Below are 19,768 nucleotides of genomic sequence, written 5' to 3' on the forward strand. Positions count from 1 at the left end.
CGTCATCGGTAGAAGCCGGACGCCGTCGCAAGAGTGCTCTTGCTTAAGAAAGAGTTGTCTCAAGAGTTCAACATGCCGTGGAGACGTTTTAAACTCTTAAAAAGCAGAAATCAGCAGAAATATCATAAAGCCGAACTACTTTTTCTTTAGACTTGTGAGGACTGAGGGAGCTGCCAACGGCAGATGGGTGTTTAAAATCGCGACGCCGTCAGTGGAGGGCTTGCGGGGCCCGGTGCTGGCTGTCGTTATTGTCTGCACAGCCACGTCACGAAAAGAAGAGAAGCGCACAAAAGATATTTGGTAAAGGCAGGTGGTCTGGATGAATAATGTTCCTTTCATTAACATAGTTCCCTTATTAACTGTATAATTAATTGTGCATAGCCCAGGGAGGCTGTGGAAATTGCATTTTGAGATGTATCAAAGCGGACTTACGCTTCAAACTTGCATGCAATTTACCGTTAATGCAGCCAGAGATGGAAGCCTCAAATCTATAATTATTACTTACTATTTGAATGACAAGCAAAGAATTTTATCAGCAGAGTTTTAAATGAAAGAGGATTAGCCGCTAATGTTGAAACTGTTAATCTTTCTTATGAAAATAATTTCGAAGAAAATGTTTTAGTGGAAAGAAAGGTTTGAAGAAAGCACGTGCCGTTAAAACAGCTGCTTTCTGCGACCCCGGGTGCATTTGTCCCCATTGACGGCGGGGTGCAAATATTTTTAAAAGTGAATGAATATTTTATAGGGCCCAGAGCTGCTCGTGCATTCAGGGAACAGATTATGCAATATTCCCAAATATCCCAGCGAAGGTGAGAGGGTCCGTCAGCCAGCCAGAGGAAGGAGCCAGAGCTGAAAAACTTAAAACATATGAGAATATGTTAAAAGCAATGGAAATCTGCTTAATAGTCTAGAAATCTGCCTTTTCCCACTTCTGAATGCTCCTATGAGTTGAGATCATAAATGGTAAATATTGTTCAAAGAAAACCGTTAAACGGAGCACTGGGATCCATCTGTCCAGGAAGATTTCATCGGTGACACTGCCGAGACTCTTACCGTGGACGCAGGTGTCCCCCACACGGGCCCTGCTTCCAACCACCGGCGCTCCGGGTTGGCGACACGGACACGTCCCGCAGTCTCGGGAGGGGAGTCCTACAGCAAATATTTGTTGACGGCCGAGGCTGTGCCAGCCTTCCTGCTGGTAGTGGAGAGACTGAAAGGGGTAAAATAATTGGCCTGTTGGGAGCACCTAAAATGTGGCTCACATTTATTTTTTTGTCCTGCTTTTCCCCACTGAGTTGAGGACGTGGACTAAAATACTAAATTTATAGCACCTTCGGGTGAGTGCCCGGTGTTGCCACCAACAGGGGAAGGCTGTGTTTGGGTTTCTAGAAGCCCAGGAAGTGTGGCGTGGGAGGGCAGGTTCCCTTTTAGGGCCCGTGGCAACTCCACGTGTGTTCTGGGCTTCAGGCCACGCTAGAGCCACGCACGGACGGCGGACTCGTGGGACATGGGGCTCTGTGGCAGTTCCTCGGGAACTCTGGGCTGCCCCCCGCGTGGTGCCCAAAGAGCACAGGCAGGGGGTGTTCCGGGGAGCAGAGGGGTTCTCTTTCCATGCCCTCAGAAGTCTCATGTTCTCCCTTCTTGGTTTCAGTCTTTAAAAGATTAAAAAAAAAATACACTTTAATGCACGGATCCCTCATTCTGCTCCTATCCACGGACCTCTCGTGGAATCGTTCGGTGTCATGTGGAAGCAGCTCTGGGGACGGCGGCGGGGGCGTCCCGGCGGGGGACGCGGGTCGGCAGGAGCCAGCACCGCGTCTCCCCTGCCCAGCGCGCGGCCCCTGCCCTCCCCGGCCCCGGGCCCGGCCGCACTCGCACACCTGTGTCCACCTGGGGAACCGCCGTCCGCGCGTCTGTGTGCATCAGGCGCTTGGGGCTGTGTGGCTGTAGGATTGTACGTTTGAACCAGGAGCCGAGCTGTTGATTCTCTGCGGCTCTTCGGACACACGTGGTGACGTTGACAACCGTGTAGGGCAGCGGCCATCCGCACATTCGTCCACGCTGGGGAAGCATGCAGGGTGCTGGACATGCCAGGAATGCGGACGGAGCGTGTCGGACTTTACCCCGACGTTTGACTTGGGGTAGATGAAGGCTGTGACCCTGTTTCTCCGACCAGCTTGGCGGGACCTTGCCCTGCCGCGGCTGGGCATCCGGCGAAGACATGGCCTGGCTGCAGGACATCGTACAAGGTGCAGGTCCCGGAAGCCGAGGAGCGGCGGACGGAGCAGCGGGGGAAGCAGACGCGCGGTCTCTGTCGGACTCGGGTCCCCTGCTTGCCCGTGAGTGAATCCCGGCACTTGGCTCTCGGAATACAGGACGCCTCCGCCCCTTCCTCCGTGCCCTCCGCCGCCGCCGCCGTTGTCCCCAGATGTCAGCTCCCGCGCCTTGTGTGTGGACAGTCCCTCTTGTGCGCTGGGCCTCCGCCTGCGGTGAGCATGACCTTTTAAAAGCATCTTTCCCATTATGTGCCTCCTTTGCTTAAAACACCCCAGCGGGTTCCGCGCTCTCACTGCAGACTTCAGGCTTCCCCGTGGCCGGCGCTCCCCTGGGGTCGGGGCACAGGCTCCCCCGCGGCCGGCGGGCTCCCCTGGGGTCGGGGCACAGACCGCCGCCCCGCCGCGCTCCCTCCTCTCCCGCCGCGCTGGCCTTCTCTCTGTGGCTGGACTATGCCAGACCCTCCCCACCCCGGGCTCTCACTCTGGCTGCTCTGTCTCCCTATGATATCCCTCATTTCGGAGATAAGGAGACCTTCCCGCCCGGCAGGAGACCCTCAGAAATCTGCTCATCAGAGGGGCCTCCCCTCCTGGGGTCCGAGCCCCTGCCTCCCGCACCCACCCCTCGCCTAATCTCTGCCGCGCGTTCTTACCGCTCTGTGAAGTCGCCATTGTAACCGTGTTCGTGTATCCATCTGCGGCCTGTCCCCTGCCTGAAGAAACCAGCCGCACACGGACGAGTCTCTGCGGGTCCCCGGACCACATACACACACACGTGCACACACACACACCCCCGTCTCGTCCGACGTGCTCACAACAACGTGAATAATGAATAAATAAGTCACTAAGCCAGCCGTCCCGGGCAGGAGTCTAGACCAGGAATGCAGCTCGGGGCTCGCTCCCCCATTACAGGAGACGTTCCGCGCGCACTCATACCGTCAAGGAAGCGCTTTGCCTGACATTCAAACATTAGCACCTGTGCGTGGACGGGAGGTACGGAGTAATTCTCTTAATTATTTTCCTTCGCTCCTAACTTTCATCTTTGTATTTTAACTTGTTCGTAGAACCTTAATTTCTGAGATGCTGTATAAGATGATAAGACATAAAATTGTTTATTTAAGCCCACCCAGCTCCTCGAGGAGTGATGGCCTGAAACACGGGGCAGCGTGACCGCCACCAGCACGCGGGCCCCCCCGCCGTCTCCCTGCAGAGCCCGAGTCGCTCCCGCTGCCCCACGCGCACACAGAACCCCCGTCATGTTGCAGGACGGACCTTCCCCCTTCCTCCTGTTTAGTAAGAGTAGGTGGTAAGGACAGATCTGCTGCTTTCTTGAAGTTTATTAAGTAGAACCTTTTGGGGACAGAAGATGTTCATTGTTACCTATTCCCGTCGAGGTTTTAATTGGGAGTTTTCATCGAGCTGTGGTTTTCTTCCTCTGCCAGTCTGTGGGGTTAATGGCAGTCACGCACGTTCTCGATGAGTGTGTGCTCAGTCCGGCAGAGTGGCCTGCTGCGCGCTTGCGGCACCCCCTGAAGACCACCCCGTGGCCAGGGTAGTTATTGACGGATTCCAGGAAATGACCCACAGGCTCGTCCGCCGCTGTTCAAGGCCTCTCTTTTGTCAATACGATCTCTAGCCATTCTGGACCTTGTTCTAGACGCAGGGTACCAAGACCCAAAATTATAATAACGTTCCCAATTAGTTTGGTTCTTCATAACAAGATGTAATGACTTTCAAGTCCCCTCTGTGGTCGCTTTGCGAGGAGGCCCCTGTGTTCTCCCCGAGCCTCCGGAAGCGCGGGGGACGCGGACGCCGTCTCTGCGCCTGCCTCGGAGACTCCTGCCCAGGGGGCCTCCCAGACATTCTTTGAAAAACATGATGTTTTCTTTAGAGGTTTTGTTTATTTTCCTAGTTCTTGCATATGTTTTATTTTTCAGTTACAAAAGGGATTTTAAATAAAACAGAGAACTCAGTGTTCACAGGCTCAATCCCAGCGTGTTCCTCTGTACTTGGCCGTGTCGCCGTGTTCACCCGCTCCGTGCCTCGCCTGCCTGCGAGCTGGGGACTCTCTCTTAAAGGCTCTCCACTTGGCAGCCTTTGAACTCTTCCCCGCCGTTTTAACCCTTTCACACTTCTGTCACTGCCATCGGCTTGGCGATGACATAACGCGAGAGCGTGCGTTTCTAAGTCACGCGGAGACAGCCCTGACACCCCTCCGCAGGGATTCCGCCGGGCCTCCAGAGCTCCCGGAGGGAGGGTTTGGGGGAAGTGACGAGGGGTCCCACTTGCCGGTGACCTGCTGGTCGTTCCTGCTGGTCAGCCTCACCAGGATGAACCAGGCTCACTGCAAAGAGGTGTGGAAACGTTCCCTTCCCAGAACGAATTTCCATGGCAGCGATTTTTAAAACATGATCAGAAGGATTAGATCCCCCCGTCTTCCCCCTGTTGCTCACACATACATCTTTAGGCTTTTTGTACACACGACCCAGAGGCTGAAGGCCAAACTGTGTTTGCTTTTCCCAGGTAAAGTCCGTTTTGACAACACAGGAACATGGTTTGAGTTGGCCTTTCCCGGGTCTGTGGCTTTTTTGCCGTTTTTAAGGGTAATGTGTGTCTATCCGCCAGAGGAACGCGTGTTTGAGCCACCCAGGGAGACCAGCAGTCCCGCGGCAGGTAGGAGGAGGAGCGGGGCTTGGGTGCGTGGTCGGGACCCGCTGGGCCGGCAGGCGACGGCCTCCGTGCAGGGCCCCACTCCGCGGCTCCCTTGTGGTAGAGTCGGGCGGCGATCTGAACACCATCAGGGCGCACGTTTCCTGTTTCCAGCAAGTCTTTCCTAAGCTGAGAAATAACGAAGCCTCGTTATTTCGCTCTGATCGTTCTACCAGACCTGTGCTTCTGGGGACTTGATTGCACTGCGTCAGATCTCATCTGAGTCTCAGGGGTCTTCGTGTGCCTGCTCAGGGTGCTCCGGAGCGACGTGGCCGTGGGCCTGGAGTGGTTCCGTGCGGGTGGCAGAGCCTCTCCCCTTGCCGAGCCAGCAGCCGGCGCCGTGAGCCCCCCGAGTCAGGACAACGAACCCCCCGAACTTCTCCGTTCATCTTTTCATACTTTCTGCTTGGAACCCAGACCTCTCGCTGCAGGAAATCAAACATTTAACATCAGCATTTGCCTTTCACGTATTAGCGAAGATAGGTGGCAACGTTAATTTTTAAAGAGGAAAAGGGTCCTCCCTTTGCCCAAACGGCAGCAGAAGCAGCTTACTCCTGCCTTTACAGACGTTCGTCTACTGCTCCCGACCTCAGAGCACAAGACAAGGTCTTCTCACGAGGAAGGGAATGTAAATGAGCTGCGTTCTTCACTCGGACGAGAGGTGTGATTGTCGCAGAGTAAAGTAACGCGCTCATAGGCACCAAGGAAAGAAAGGAATAGAAACAAAGCATCCCACATAAAAACCGGGTCTCCCGAAGCCCAGCTTGCTTCAGCACACCTTGGCCACGGCGGGCAGGCGCTGGTGTCCGGCAGCGCTGCTGTCGAATGATGCGCCACTGGGTGGTTCTCTGCGTGTTTCCTGTGTGAGGACCCACGGCGCAGGTGTCCGGACTCTGCGAGGGCAGTCGGGCGCGGACGTCCATGGTTTCTGCGTACGCTGGCTGAGGGCACGTGAGGCCGAGTGGTGGTGTTTCACTTCTTCGTCCGTGGGCCTCCTTCCCCGTGAGCGCCGGCGTTCCGTGAGAGGGAGCTGCTCCCACTGTTCTCCAGGGTGACGGCGAGCCCACTGGCCGGCATCGCACCCCTTCATCGCCGGTGGTGGGAGATGCTGGAGAGACACAGAACCTGCCCCACGTTTCACAGAACCTTTGCTGTCCCTCCGTGCTGCCCTGCGCTGGGCCCAGACGACCCCCGACAACACTGCGCCCCGGCACCCGACGTTCAGAGGTGGGCGGAGCCCTGCCACCTGGCATCGAAGCGTGGACGTGCGCCTGTCGCGTGTGGGGAAACAGAGTAATTCTACTAAGTGGCGTTATTTCCTTCGTGACCCCGGGGACCGGTCCCGACGTTGACACTACACATAAGACGACGCCCGGGAAACAGTCCCCAGCAGGACGCGGGCCGGGGGCACTGAGTGCGAACAGCCACGGGGCATCAGCACCTGCTCTCCACACTGGAAAACGTCTCATTAGCAGCTGAGTTCACACCTTCTCTCCTACTGGCGTTTTCCAGTGACTCGAGCCTGGCCACCAATCCCTCCCTCCCGGGGCAGCGAGCCACGGACGGGAGCGAGAGGAAGGGATGAGTTCCGGAACCGTCCCCGATGGCACGGTCGCCGGCTGTGAACCCGGCGCGGCGGTCCGAGCCCGAGTTGGCTCCATCCGCAGGAGGTGGAGGCTGAGTGAGGAGGCCGCTGTCCCTGGGGACCAGGCCAGGACTCGGAAGCCAGGACTGCGTGCTTGCTGGCGCCGCTTCTTTCCTCTCCAGCGGTTGTTACGGTGGTGTCGCTGCACTCAGGGCGACGGGGCGGCTGCACCCGCGGCGACAGCCCGTGCCCCGTGGCAGTGTCCCCGCAGCAGCCCTGGGATTCTGTGTTCAGGCTGCACCAGTGGCTGCTGTTTCTGGAGACTCGTGTCGTATGTCATTATCTCAGGGACAACGTCCCCAGGACGTGCCGTAAAGTCACAGAATGCAGATACCAACTCAAGAGAGTCCCTCTGTTTCCAAAGAAAAGCGGAGACCCGCCATGATCACCGTCATCTCCGCGGGGCACATTTCATATTCCCGAAGCGACTTCACAGAGTGACCAGTCATCCCTCAGAACCGCCTTGAGAAATCCGTGTTCTGATCCCCATTTTACATAGCGGTGAACTAAGGGCCAGTGAGAGCAGAGGATAACCAGAGAGTCTATGTGGGGACCAGCCCTTGCTGTGTCCTACACTGTTCAGAAGCCCCATCCGGCGCCTGCCCCAGTCCACTGTGTCCCAGCTGAGTGGGGGCTCCCGGGGCGTTCCTGAAGGCCTGGGGACAGAAGCTGTGATCAGCTCCCAAAGACACACAGTGCTCTGGCGATCATTAGTAAAACCCCATCATGTGCCAGAGCTTCCCAAATGCTCCATGTTTCTAGAAATCACTCTTGAGGTCACGGTGTTGACAATTCCATGAGAAAGCTCACTGCAGAAAACATTTGAGCTATCTTGACAAATGGTGGACGTGTCTCCAAGCAATAACCTTTTCATCCCAAAGGTTGGGATTCTGTGTAAAATGATCCCATTCAACGTGGAGGCCCGTCAGTTTGTTTGACACACGGACGCTGTGTCATCTGGTGGCCCATAGTCCTTGTGACCCAGAAAGGGTCTTTAGTCTTCCTACCAGTGTTCTAATAGTCTGAGCCAGAAAAGGAGACACAAGGTGGGGATCTGGAACTCGTACGAGGAAGATTAAATGGGAGAAGCTCTGATTGGGTTAATATCTCATAATGTGCAGCTCACAATGGCTGGTGTCGTTCTCGCTGGGCAGAGGACTCCGAAGTGCTGGCTCATCTTCCACCTGCCCTAATTACGGATGCCACAGAGCCCGAGACCGGTGTCAGCCGGTGTGTCCTGGTTACTGACTCGGAAAACCCACGCTCTGGAAACCGCGGGCTTTTCCCCACAAACCCTTTATCTGGGGATTATCTTTTCTGCAAGCCCATTAAGTTTAGTCCCAGGAAACCTATCAGAATTCAAGACGATTTAGACAGCTCCCCGCTCAGCACTCATCCAAAACCCCTGTCACCCCAAGTATTAAGGGCACAGTGAGCCCCTCTCAAAGCTCGGGGTCCTGCTTCCCACTCTTCAAGGACCAGCAGTAGCTGTCAAGATTGACTTGCCGATGCCCCTCAGATGGAACCAACTACGGCTCAGCCCCAACTCCTCACCTCTCTTACATTTCCAGAGTGCACGTCACAGCGGGGTCCCACCAGCTCAGGCTGCTTTGCTTCTAGTACTATTAACTAGTACTATTAACTAGTACTTTGTGTACCCCAGGGCCTGTCTCTTGGAGTTTCAATTCAGAGGTACTCCAGAGCCATCACAGGGGCTGTGTAAAGTGATGCGGCTGAGGCGGGTACCTAACCAGCAGGTGCTCACAGCTCCGCGACGACAGGTTCTAGACACATCCCTCATGGTATCCATGGCAACACGTATCACGTCCTGAATGGGAGGCACTGGCCAAGGACATGGGTTCACCCAATGACAGAGAACTCGGTGAAACAACCGCTGGACTCAGAGGGCCACGGAGGAGGGTTGGGGGAAGAGCTCTCTGAACTGCTGTGGTGCCTCCAAGTTCCTAAGGGAGCCATCCAGGTGGCCACGGGACCATTAGAAAGTGGCAGGACCCGCTCGGCGTGGATGTTGGAGGGGCTGCATAACCCACAAAGGAGGAAGGAGGTGAGGAAATAGATGATGAAACATTCCAAAGTCTGTGCGCTACTTGTCAGGGCATTTCTTCCAACTTCAGAAGATCCTAAGGCAGTTTTTTTGGATGCCATCGTTGATATAAACTGTTTATCCGCAGTACAGATTACTTCTAGAAACTTCCATGTTGTGAGCACTCATCCAACAAATATTGACCGTGTGCCCAAAGCATGTGCCAAGTGAATGAGACGTTGGCCCCATTCTCAACAATCTTGATCTCATGAGGGACAGAATGTCCTGGCGCCCCGAAGCCAGAGCACGGCGCAGAGAGCGGTGATTGTCAGAAGACAGAGCTTTTAAAATAGTAAGTGTCCAACGAAGAGTGTGGGTTTGTAGGAAATGAGAACCCGACACACCCCAGACTCCCAAAGGACACGATCGTGTTTGCACCAACCTCAGGGTTGGGACAGATCCGCTACCGAAGAATCGCACGAACAAAGTGTAAAGAATGATGTTGCTGTGGGGTGGGGGTGGTCGAAACACGGGGGAGTAGTCTTGGGGAGACAGAAAGGAGCAGACTGGTCAAACGAAGTTTGGACAAAGGCTAGTGCTGGCCTCGGCTGCGTTGGTGGTTTCTGAAACTGGTGGTATCCGGGGCCAGGAGTGGCGATCCTGTCGCTCTGTGCGTGGACTGGGAAGTGGGCGTGAAGGGAGGGGTGCGGGAGGAGGTTGCAGCCCGGAGCCAAGACACAGCAGCCGTGTCCCAGGTGGCAGACCCAAGCTCCAGTGCTGCTGGTGGCTGCGGGGAGTTTGGGGTAAGGGTTTAAGGAGTCTAGGCCTTGGCTTCTCCGAAAATAAGATGAACGTTTCATCTCAGCTTCTTTCCATCTTGGACAAGGAAGTCCTGTAACGCGGGAGCCGTGAGCGGCCGTGCACGTGCCAGGGAGAGCCCGACGGTCAGCTCTGCGCGGCGGAGTCATGAGGGGCTTTCGCTTTTGTTCCACTTACCTTCATTTTTTGTTCTTTATTATGCGTGCTACTGTGTCATAGACGTGTGCGGTTTAAATCCGGCAGCCTCCCGCCATTGCCACCGCCGTCACACTCGCTGCCGCACGCACGCACACGCACACGCTGAGCTCGCTCTGGGGGAAGAGCCCGAGCGGAGCTCCTCCACGTGCTGACGCGCCCCATTGTTCCAGAGGCGACCGCGTCTCAGGAGGGTGACTACCTGTTCTGATCCGCACGCCTCACACCCTTGAGACAGGACCTCCCAGAATTAAGTTATTCTGCCAGTTTGGTTTTGGTTTTGGTTAAAACACATTATTTTATGACGAAGGCCTTGCTTCCCCACAGACAACATGAAAATATACTCTCGTGTCACAGATGAAAAGCAAGAATCTTGGGACACCTGGCTTGGTCGATTAAGCCTCTGCCTTTGACTCGGGTCATGGTCTCAGGGTCCTGGGATCGAGCCCCGCATCGGGCTCCCTGCTCAGCGGGGAGCCTGCTTCCCCCTCTCTGCCTGCCTCCCCCCTGCTTAAGTTCTGTCTCTCTCTCTCTCTCTGACAAATAAATAAAATCTTCAAAAAAGAAAGAAAAGAAAAGCAAGAATCTTATCTACAAACATGAAAGAGGAAATTCTCCAAAACCATGAATGGGGAAATTACATCCGTTTTGTATCATAAATGATGTCTTGTGAAAACATTACAGAACAGATCAAATGGACCAGAGCGTGACAGACACAGGCTACCGGAGCCGCACACGCCAAGAGAATGATAAAGTGCCCTCAGTTTTGATCTAATCAAGTGCATCTTCACGCAATTTGTCCTCCATGGGAAACAGCCGCATCTGCCCTTTCCCGCCCTCCTCCCTCCGGCCGTGCGTCCTACAGTCCCGGCTGGTGTTTCTTGCTGTAAATTGAGAAATCCCAGCGAGCCCGTGGCGTGGTTTCGCTTCCGTCGAGGTGAACCTGCACACACCCGTGTTTGCAGGAATCCAGAGGGCGTCCGGCACCCCTTTCGCAGACGGCGTCTTGAGGGCAGTGACCCCAGAAACACAGAGCTCCCGCTTCAGCCAGAACTGTCCCTTCCCAGCTCCCTCACCCTGTATAGCAGCCGGTAAACATCTCACGGAATGTCAATGTCATCCCATGCAAAACTGTCCTTACCAGGGTCACCCCGTCTTCAGGATTCCAGGAAGATGTCCCCAAAGGAAAGAACCAGGCAGTTGACATCTTCCGGATTGGGCCACTTGACTGTATTTAAATCCACCGCCTGCCCTTGCCAAGAACCGGAGGGACTGTCTGGGCGGAGGTCACGGTGCAGGGCCCTGGCAGGGAGGGGTGGGCAGGCGCGGCACCCTGGGCTCCGGTCCTGGGGAGGCCGTGCCTCGGAGGGTCGCGGGGATGTCACCGCGTGGCTCGTGTGGCTCCGTGTCATCTGCACAAAAGGCCGTCGGTCCATTCCCCGCGTGACAGTGACAACCCAGATGCTGGTCACAGCCACTGCTGGCCCTCCCGCTGGGCCAGGCAGCCCTGAGGGCGGTGCCTTGTCTCCTACGGCACTTTCCGTGGTTTGTGGACCGCTGTGGATAAGCTGCTGTTTGTTGAGTGAATAACACAAACCAATCCGAGTCAGCTCTAGTCCAACAGGTGGTGCCCCCGAGCCCAGTGCGGCTGGCTGGGGGGCAGGCGTGGGGCAGGCGTGGGGCAGTCCTGTCCTGGCCTGCGCGGGGGCGGGAGCGGGACACGCGTGCTTCCCCACGGTTAGAGGACGGCAGGGGCTGGCAGGGGGTCGGGGCCAACCCTCCCTGGGCATGGGGTGCCTACACCAGGGACCCGGACTCGTGTGCACGTGTCTCATCTTGTATGTGGACAGGGCCGAAGACCTGTGTCCACACATGACACCAAAGACCCACAAACACGGCGTCCCAGGGTGGGCTTTATTGGGCACAATAAAGCCGCTGGGGTTTGGTCCTTTGAAATGATTTTCCTTAAAGCCACGGTCGTTTCTCAGCTACACACATTGGTGAGAATGCTCGGACAGGGCTGTCTTTGTGGGAGGGAATGTTCCGGAAGCATTTCCTCATCCACTTCCGGCCATCGCCACCGAGAGACAAGTGCCTGGAAAGACTAAGATCTGAGCAGCCGAGGGTCAGGACATCGGTGCCGTTGTTCTGGGTTTTGGTTTTGTTTTGTCTTTTGTGGCCACCCCACGCTGGTTAACGCCGGGCACACGTCAGAGCAGCCCTTGTCTTCAGTGCCTCACACCCACTTGATTCAGAAAAGTAGGTCAGCTGTAAGGGAAACGGCACCGTGTGGACACGCTGTCTACACCGGCTTCGGGTCGGTTGATCAGATCGGGTCTGTGGCGCATCCTTCTCTTTGCCCGTCAGTTGGTAATAGCTGACGGGGCCACGCCATGCCCGGCTGTTCCTGATGCCGGGCTCTGCCCTGCAACACACACGCCGCGAACACCCGGGAACCAACCAGCGAAACAGGTAAAGGGCCCGCCGTGCCCTGGGCGTCCGGCGGGCCTGTGCGTTTCCCGGGTCTGGGGGAACCGCTTCCTCACGCATGCGCGCAGGGACGTGTGGGCTGCGCCCTGTGTCCTACGTCATGCCAAGGACCCACCGTCCGCGGCCGCCCCTGAGTCTCTGTTTTCCGTTGCAGGCCTACATGGAGGACCACCTGAAGAACAAGAACCGGCTGGAGAAGGAGTGGGAGGCGCTCTGTGTCTACCAGGCCGAGCCCAACAGCTCGCTCGTGGCCCAGAGGGAGGAGAACGTGCCCAAGAACCGCTCTCCGGCGGTGCTGACCTGTACGTACCGGGCCCTGCTCTGGGCAGGGGAGGGGAACTTGGGCCGGGCGGGGCCCGCCGCGCCGTCCCCTGCTTGCCTGGGTTTCTGCGGGTGCTCGTGGCTGGGCAGCCGTCCCCAGCCGGGAGACAGAGTCGGTGGATTCTTTTGTGGTCCTGGGGCACGGTCCTGGTTTGAGGGCGTCTGGGCCCCAGTGAACACTCGCCATCTGCCCTGCTGCTGTGCGGTTGGAGACTCGTTTCTTAGCCTCGTGGAGCCTCCCCTTCGTCTGACTGCAATCCTCCTGTCATCCTGGAAAGCTCTGGGCCCTGAGGACAGTCGGTGCTGTGGGCCCGGGGTGGGGGAGGGTCCGCAGATGCCCACCAGCCTCCCGCGTGCCGAGACCGCGTCACGGAGAGCCCACTCTCTGCGCAGATCGGCACCAAGAAGCGGACGCAGAGAGAGACCAGCGCTTTAATCAACTTGCATCCAGTAGGAGACGGTCTTAGATCACGTGTTGTACGTGGTGTGACTCGGACGGACAGACAGGCCCACGCAGAGGCCGGAAACAGACCGGCCTGGTCTGCCCCTGCCTGGCTGCCAGGACCCTTTCTTAGCCACTTGGCCAAGAAACGCAGCAAGCCCGTGTTCCGGCAGGTTTCAGGCCAGGCTCGCAGCCTGATGAAGGTAGGGACCCTCTGCAGAGAGGACAGACGTGCAAGGTGCGCTTGGGACCCAAGTGGCTGCCAGAAACAGAGGCTCTGGGAAGGCTGCCCGCGTGTGCGGCCGACGTGTGCGCAAGTGACCCAGGACCCGTCCCAGGACCCGCAGGCGAGAACCGTCGAGCACACTTCAAACATAGGAAAATGTTCTTGGTCAGCTGACGTTGTGGAGGACACAGCGAAGCCACACTCTGCGTCCCACACACTGTGTCCCAGCGCTCCGGAAGCCAGCACTGCCGCCTGCACGGGCCCCCCCCGACACGCTCCGGATGGTCCCCCTCACCTGGCCTGGCACTGGCCGAGGGACGTGTGCTGATGGTAAATGGCAAAAGTCCCACCGGGCTCACAGGTCAGGGTATTAAAAGCTGACCCCTTGCACTGCCTTCAACACTGACCGGGGCACCACAGACCCTTGACATCCGAAGGCCCTTCCGGGAGTGATTTTTTCTACAGTTCCCTGGAGGCTCAGACCAGGCCCTCCATTTCCATGAGGTCTGAGGGTTTTCCGTGATGGGCTTTAAAAAGAGGGGGTTTTACACACCCCTGGGAGGCTCGGCCAGGGAAGCGTCTGCCTTCGGCTCAGGTCAAGATCTCAGGGTCCCAGGATCGAGCCCCGCATCGGGCTCCCGGCTCCGTGGGAAGCTGCTTCCTCCTCTCTGCCTCTGCTTGTGTTCCCTCTCTCCCTGTCTCTCTCCCTCTGCCCCTCCTCATCTCTTGCTCTCTCTCTCAAGTAAATGAGTAAATAAAATCTTTTTAAAAATTTTTAAAAGCAACATAAAAATAGGAGCTTCTATATTTAGAAGGTAAGCAACAAAGAACCCCAACTGACTAAAATATTTATTAGGCACCTACTGTGTGCAGGGGCCGCAGATAGGCTGGGAGGTGTGAGGCCCTAGCTAGGCCGCTGGGCTCAAAGAGGACCTGGCCAGGGACGGGGGGAGGCTGCCACCCGAGCCTCGGGCGCACAGCGGTTGGGGCACACGGACGCCCAGCAGGCTTACCCAGAGCAGCCCTGGGGTCTGCTTGTTTACTGGGACTAACGGGTCCCGAACGGTGAATACTACAACTCCAAGCCTCTTCTTCCTCCAGCGCCCCTCCCACAGTGGAAACCCAGACCACGGCAGCTGCCCACGGGCCCTTGTGCCCACAGGACCTTAGTGACAGTGGAGTGTCCTGTCCCAAGGCCGTGGGGCCCTGACACCGCCCTGTGACAGGCGCCTCTTGCTTCTTCCCGTGGCACCGGGGGACGCGGCTGGTGTCCTGCAGCCTGGCCGGGCTCCTCGCTGTCCGGGTCCTGAAGGCGCAGCTGTGCTGGTCTGGGAAGTCGGGGCAGGGACCGCCCGCTGTTGGCGCAGATGCGTTTGCAGTGACCGCCCTGTCCGCATGCCTCTGGCCGTCTTCGCTCGTCGGGGAGTCCTCCCGTCGGATCTCAGCCTGCGCCCCTTCCTGAGCGGGGGGGGGGGGGGCGTGGACCGTCTTGGTCTTGCCAGACTGTACCGGAGATAACTGCCTCCTCTTTCGGAAACCCTGCTTCCTGTGGCCCGGCACGCACACTCCCCACGGCACAGAATCGGCTCCCCGTGCCTCCGGCCTCTGCCAGCCAGTGCGGGGCCCATGGGCAGGGGCTGGGGCCGTCAGCACAGAACCCACCCCTCCCAGCACCCACACGGCGGGAGGGAGCCGGGGCCGGCTTTCCCAGCACCCACTTCCTGTGCCATGACCCGCCCTGCCCCTTCCCCCGAGCTCCCTGGTTGCTGGGTTTGACGGATCCTTGGATACCCCAGGCAGGACCCCCGCAGTCGGGGCCTCCTGTCCTCCTGCCTCCGCACCTGTCCACGCAAGGAAGCCCTTTAGCGGTTCCTCCACCCAGGAGGCCGGAGCGGACGGCCTGACTGCCACAGCACGGGCCGGCCGGCGTCTGTGGACTCCCACAGCTGGACCCCGTGGCTCCCCGGAGCCCGGACAGCCTGCACAGCCCCTGAGCCATCCACCTGCCTTCGCTCCTTCTGCGTCCGGGCCCATCTGAGGCACCTCTTCCGCCTCCCGGAGCTGAGGAAAACGCCCCGGCAGACGTTCCGGCCGCGTCAGGCAGACGCCGTCCTGGGCAGCCGTGCCGCCTAGGGCAGAGGGCTGGATTTTGTTTCGAAGGGAAGCCGGGTAGAGGCAAAAACAACGTTTCAGGAAACAAGGCCATGTCCTGAGGCGGCCCTAGGAGTGCTGTCCTTGGCCCCCTGTGCCTCCGGGACCTGGGCTGTCAGGTCAGGAGCTGCAGTGACTGTCGGCTCGGCTCGACCACTCGCAGCTCGGATTTTATATTCCCTTTCCTCCTTTGCTCCGAGCCGGGTCGCAGGCTCAGGGGCTGTGTGGGGCCCGGCTGCCTCTGCTCCCTGCGCTCCCCGCCGCTGCTGTGAACAGACTGACCTTGGGGGTGTGAGGTCTGGGGCCGCGACGCTGCCTGCCAGCAGCCCAGGCCACCCTCTCCGGACAGGCCCCGGCTCCCTTGCCCAGACAGGGTGTGCTCCTCCCTGCCCCGTCCACAGCCACCTTGCCATACGCACACCACGAGCCATGAGGCCGGCTCGTCTCCTCTGTTACCCGGATGTGCCCGTCCCTGCCCGTCCCCACCCCGTGCCCCCGACCCCATCCCTGCCCGTCCACAGCCGTCCTCAGCGAGGTGCCACTGAGACACTTTGCTCTCCGCTCCGTCCGCGGATCCTTGCTCACCACCACCAAGAGCTCAATTTCTGGTTCCACACTCCCCCGTCTCCCGTCAGCTTTCTGCCATTTGCACATTGGACAGACGTGATTTATGTGTCTCCATCTATAACAATACATCCGACGGGGTCAGTACGGGCTCTGCCTTACCCAGGCCCCCCACGCGGACCCAGGTCTGGGCCGGGACATTCGGTGGCCCGTGGAGAGCAAGGGCTTCACGTCCAGCCCTGCTAGGCCTTCCTGGGGACGTCAAGATGCTCACCCAGTACTTGCATGTAGACACGGGGCTGGAAGCCGCAGACGTGGACCCGGGAGGCTCCGGTCCTCTGTCCCCCATTGTCCGTAGAAGAGCCAGAGGTTAAGAAGGGGAAGCAAGTGACCCCAGGCTGCCAGCAGCGAGACCCGGCCAGGAGGGATTCCCATGCCCAGGAGCCCTGGCAAAGAAACGTCACCGGCGGCACGGCTTTCCTCCACAAGTTTTATTGGAGAAGCTTTAAAACAGTCAAGTAGAAATGACCACTGGGCGGTGGCCTGCAAACCCACCACCCAGCTCCCGGCAAGTCTGATGCCGATTTTCCTCGTCATGTTCGTGCTTTACCCATTTTTTGGCTGAACTCTTGCAAAGTGAGCTTTAGGCATCGTGACATTCACGTAAATACTTCAGCCTGTGCCTCCTAAAAATAAGGATGTTCCATTCTCCTACGTTCCTACAACCCTGTCGCTACAGCTAGAAGCTGAGTCTCTCGTTCTGGTCCATCGCCAGCACCGCGGGCACCTGCGGATGGCGGTGCGGGACCACGACGTAATCAGGTGGAGCTTCCCTCCTGTGCGTCGTGTGAAAACAGCCCCTTTTGTTTTCTGACGTGACTCGTCCCTAATGAAGCCACTGACCACATTCCCATTCCGGCGTTGCTAACGGCCCGGCCGGGAGTCTGACCGACCCGACGGGTCCGCGGGGCGCTCACCTGCTGCCCCCCCCACGCTGGCCCCATCCCGTTCGGGTCTCGCAGCCAAGCCCCAGGGCCCAGTGCGCCGTGGGCCTGAGAGCGGCCGCGCCAGTCTCCACAGCTCCAGTGGCCGCCGTGAGCATGAGCTGCGAGCGTGCTTCTGTGGCCTCCGGAAGACTCGTGAACGCCTGAGCCCGATCACCGGACTGCAGTGAGCAGTTCCGCCGACCATCCCTCAACCCCGTCTCTGCCCTTCCGGGATTGGAAAGAGATGGTCCAGGCAGAGCCGTAATGGATACCTTTTCTCCAAATCGCCTGTTAACATGGCTTCCTCTGCACCAGAGGCTTTGTACCTGGTGAGCTCTTTAAGTCTAAGCGAACGCAGCTGAAACGGCGGTCGGTCCTCGTCCTCTGTTTTCCACCATCAGCCCACGGAGGGCGTCAGCCTTCCCTGCGCTCCTCCTATGAGGTCTGCGCCCTCGCGTGACCCCTTCCTTGGATGGACGACCGCACGTGGCCTTCGAAATCCCGCACGTCCTGCGCTCTGGGCGCCTGTCCCTTCGTTACCCGGGATATTTGCAGCCATGCCCTCGGGGCCCGGACGCCGAGCGACCCCGTCTCGGGGGCTGGGCTCCCTTCGAGGTGTCTGGAACCGAGTTCTGTCCCCCAGCCGGCGTTTTCTTTCTGGCGCCCTGACACTCTAGGATGAACTGGCCACGGTCCCCGCAAGGTTGCCGTGAGTTCGGCGATGCTTTCCTCATTAGAAGTCAGTGCGGGTGAGTAGCAACGCTCCGCCGTGGGCTCCCGGGACCTCGGGAAATCAGGATTCGAAGCGGCACTTCCCGTCCCCACCCCCGCTGCTTCCCACCCTCTCCTCGTCCACTTCAGCCCCGTTTCCATGGAGAGCGCTCACATCGTCGCGCGGGGGAAGGCCCAGGAGACGCTGACGGACGGCCTTCCCTCAGCAGGAATGCTGACCTCGCCTGCGTGGCGCCCTCTGACCCCCCAGGTGCTGGCCGCTCGGGCCCAGTCGCAGGGTCGGAGGAAGCCAGAAGCTGCTCCCACGTCCGTTCGTGGTCCACCGTCCCCAGGGCCACACCCCTTCCCCCCGTGGAAAGGGCTAGTTCTGTGGGGTGTCTGGGAGCTGCTCCCCAGCTCTGATACGTTAATCAGCAAGTTTCCTGCCGTGCTCTCTTCTGTTACTTTTCCAGAAGCATCCGAGTGTGCAAGGGCTGGGGGTAATAATGTTGTCTCGGCGTCGCCAATGGTCGGGGGACACTCTGTCCACCTGGGTCCCCTTCAGATGTCAGGACCATCCTCAAAGACGATGGCTTGGGCCCACCGCCCACCCCCGAGGGGCTCTGGTCCCCCCGGTCAGCATGGGTGCAGGTGGGACTGTGCTCTGGGGGCAGCTGTGCTCCCCACAAACCCAGCTCTGTTGTTCGAATGTGTGTGTCTGCCAGCCCCGGGGCTGCGGGAGCCGCGCCCTCCGCCACCTGCGGCCGTGCATCCCCTCGTCCCGGCCACGTGTGTGCCGTGGTTCCGCACACGAGCAGAGGGGCATCCGTGGGCGCCGGCTGCAAGACTCAGCAGAATCGTGCGGATGGCGTGGCTGTGCTCGCGTGGCGTCCGCTCTCGTCACGGGTGTGCGTGCGGCCCCGTTCCCACGAGATGCCGGCCGCACTGCCTCCCTCGGCTCTGCCCTCCGCATCGGACGTGGCGCCCTGCGAGTGTGCTCGGCAGCCGGGGCCCCGACACCAGCGTGGGAAGAGCGCTCCTGCCACTCGCCGCGGCGGGCCACCCGCGCGTCCCGGCAGGGCCAGCGCCCGCTCCCCCACTCGGCCCGGGCTCCAGGTGCGACCCCACGTCCTTCTGCCGAGCGCTCTCGGAGAATCCGGATTCTCTCCCGCTGCCAGCACCCCTTCCTGATGGTCTTGCTGCGAGAGACGGGGAAAGTGCGTCAGAGAACACGCGACAAGCCTGGCAAGGGGAAGGCCAGTCAGTTGTGCGGAAGCTGTAGCGGGACGGAGACGCAGCTCCCCGTGTGCGGCCCGGGGCGCCCAGACCACAGGCCACAGCAGCGACAGCAGGCGGCAGTTCTCGGCCCCGGGGCCGACGTCGGAGGCTCTCAGCCCCTGCTCCAGGCTTGGCTCTGCGTCTCCCACATTGTCTTCCTTCTGCGACCGCCTCTCCGTGTAAGGACACCAGACACTCCACGTGGGACCCGAGCGCCCTGGGGTGGGGACGCCAGCAGACAAGGGTTAGTCGGGTCAACACTTGATCCCACAGGGGCCGGGTGGTCAGTGCAAGGCCCCAGACACCAGGAACCCCTGGGTCAGTTCCTGCTTGTGCCGTGCTCTGCACACACGCCGTGCACACAGGTGCCTTGTCCCCGGGCTGTGCGGTGGCGTGCGAGGCCCGTGCGCGGCTGTCCTGCCATGGACCGGCCCTCGTCCTCTGTGCTGTCATTCCCCTGGAGAGCAAGCTGCCCGTCCGATATGGGGACTGGTTTCTGAGAGACCAGTGGCAATGTGGCTGCCACAAGGCCGACCAGGCCGTCCTGGGGCTCCGAGACCTCCCCTGCCTGCATCCGGAGCTGGAGGCCGACACGAGGCTCTGTGCTGGGTGACGGGCAGGGGGGAAGGATGGGCCGCGAACGCTCTGGATGCGGGAGGGCGCCCTGACTGGGGTCTCACCACGGAGACCACCCAGACGCAGCATCGTGTGCGGACCCGAGGGGCGCTGAGCGGAACCCTGTTGCTTTCTTCTGGAGGTTTGGAGACCTTTAGAGTTTGAGCTAAGGGTTTCCAGCACGCTTACCGAGAGCAGAGCGCCCGCTTACTTACTGAGGAAGGGAAGGCCACAGGAAGATGCTTGAACCACCTTTCTGGAGGACTTACGCTTGAGAGCAGCCCTGTTTCCTGACCTCA

General features: G+C 59.1%; 1 protein-coding gene across 3 annotated transcripts in view; it reads left to right on the forward strand.

Annotated features, from left to right (window-relative positions):
* Positions 1 to 19,768, forward strand: part of PTPRN2 (protein tyrosine phosphatase receptor type N2) — a 684,967-nt gene that overhangs the window by 618,775 nt on the left and 46,424 nt on the right. For all 3 annotated transcript variants that reach the window (XM_082692928.1, XM_082692930.1, XM_082692929.1), the window contains one exon: positions 12,330 to 12,477. In XM_082692928.1, coding sequence (XP_082549054.1) covers positions 12,330 to 12,477 — 148 coding nt within the window. The remainder of the gene's footprint in view (positions 1 to 12,329; positions 12,478 to 19,768) is intronic.

The sequence above is a fragment of the Mustela nivalis genome (assembly GCF_964662115.1).
Source record: "Mustela nivalis genome assembly, chromosome: 12".
Lineage (NCBI taxonomy): Eukaryota > Metazoa > Chordata > Mammalia > Carnivora > Mustelidae > Mustela > Mustela nivalis.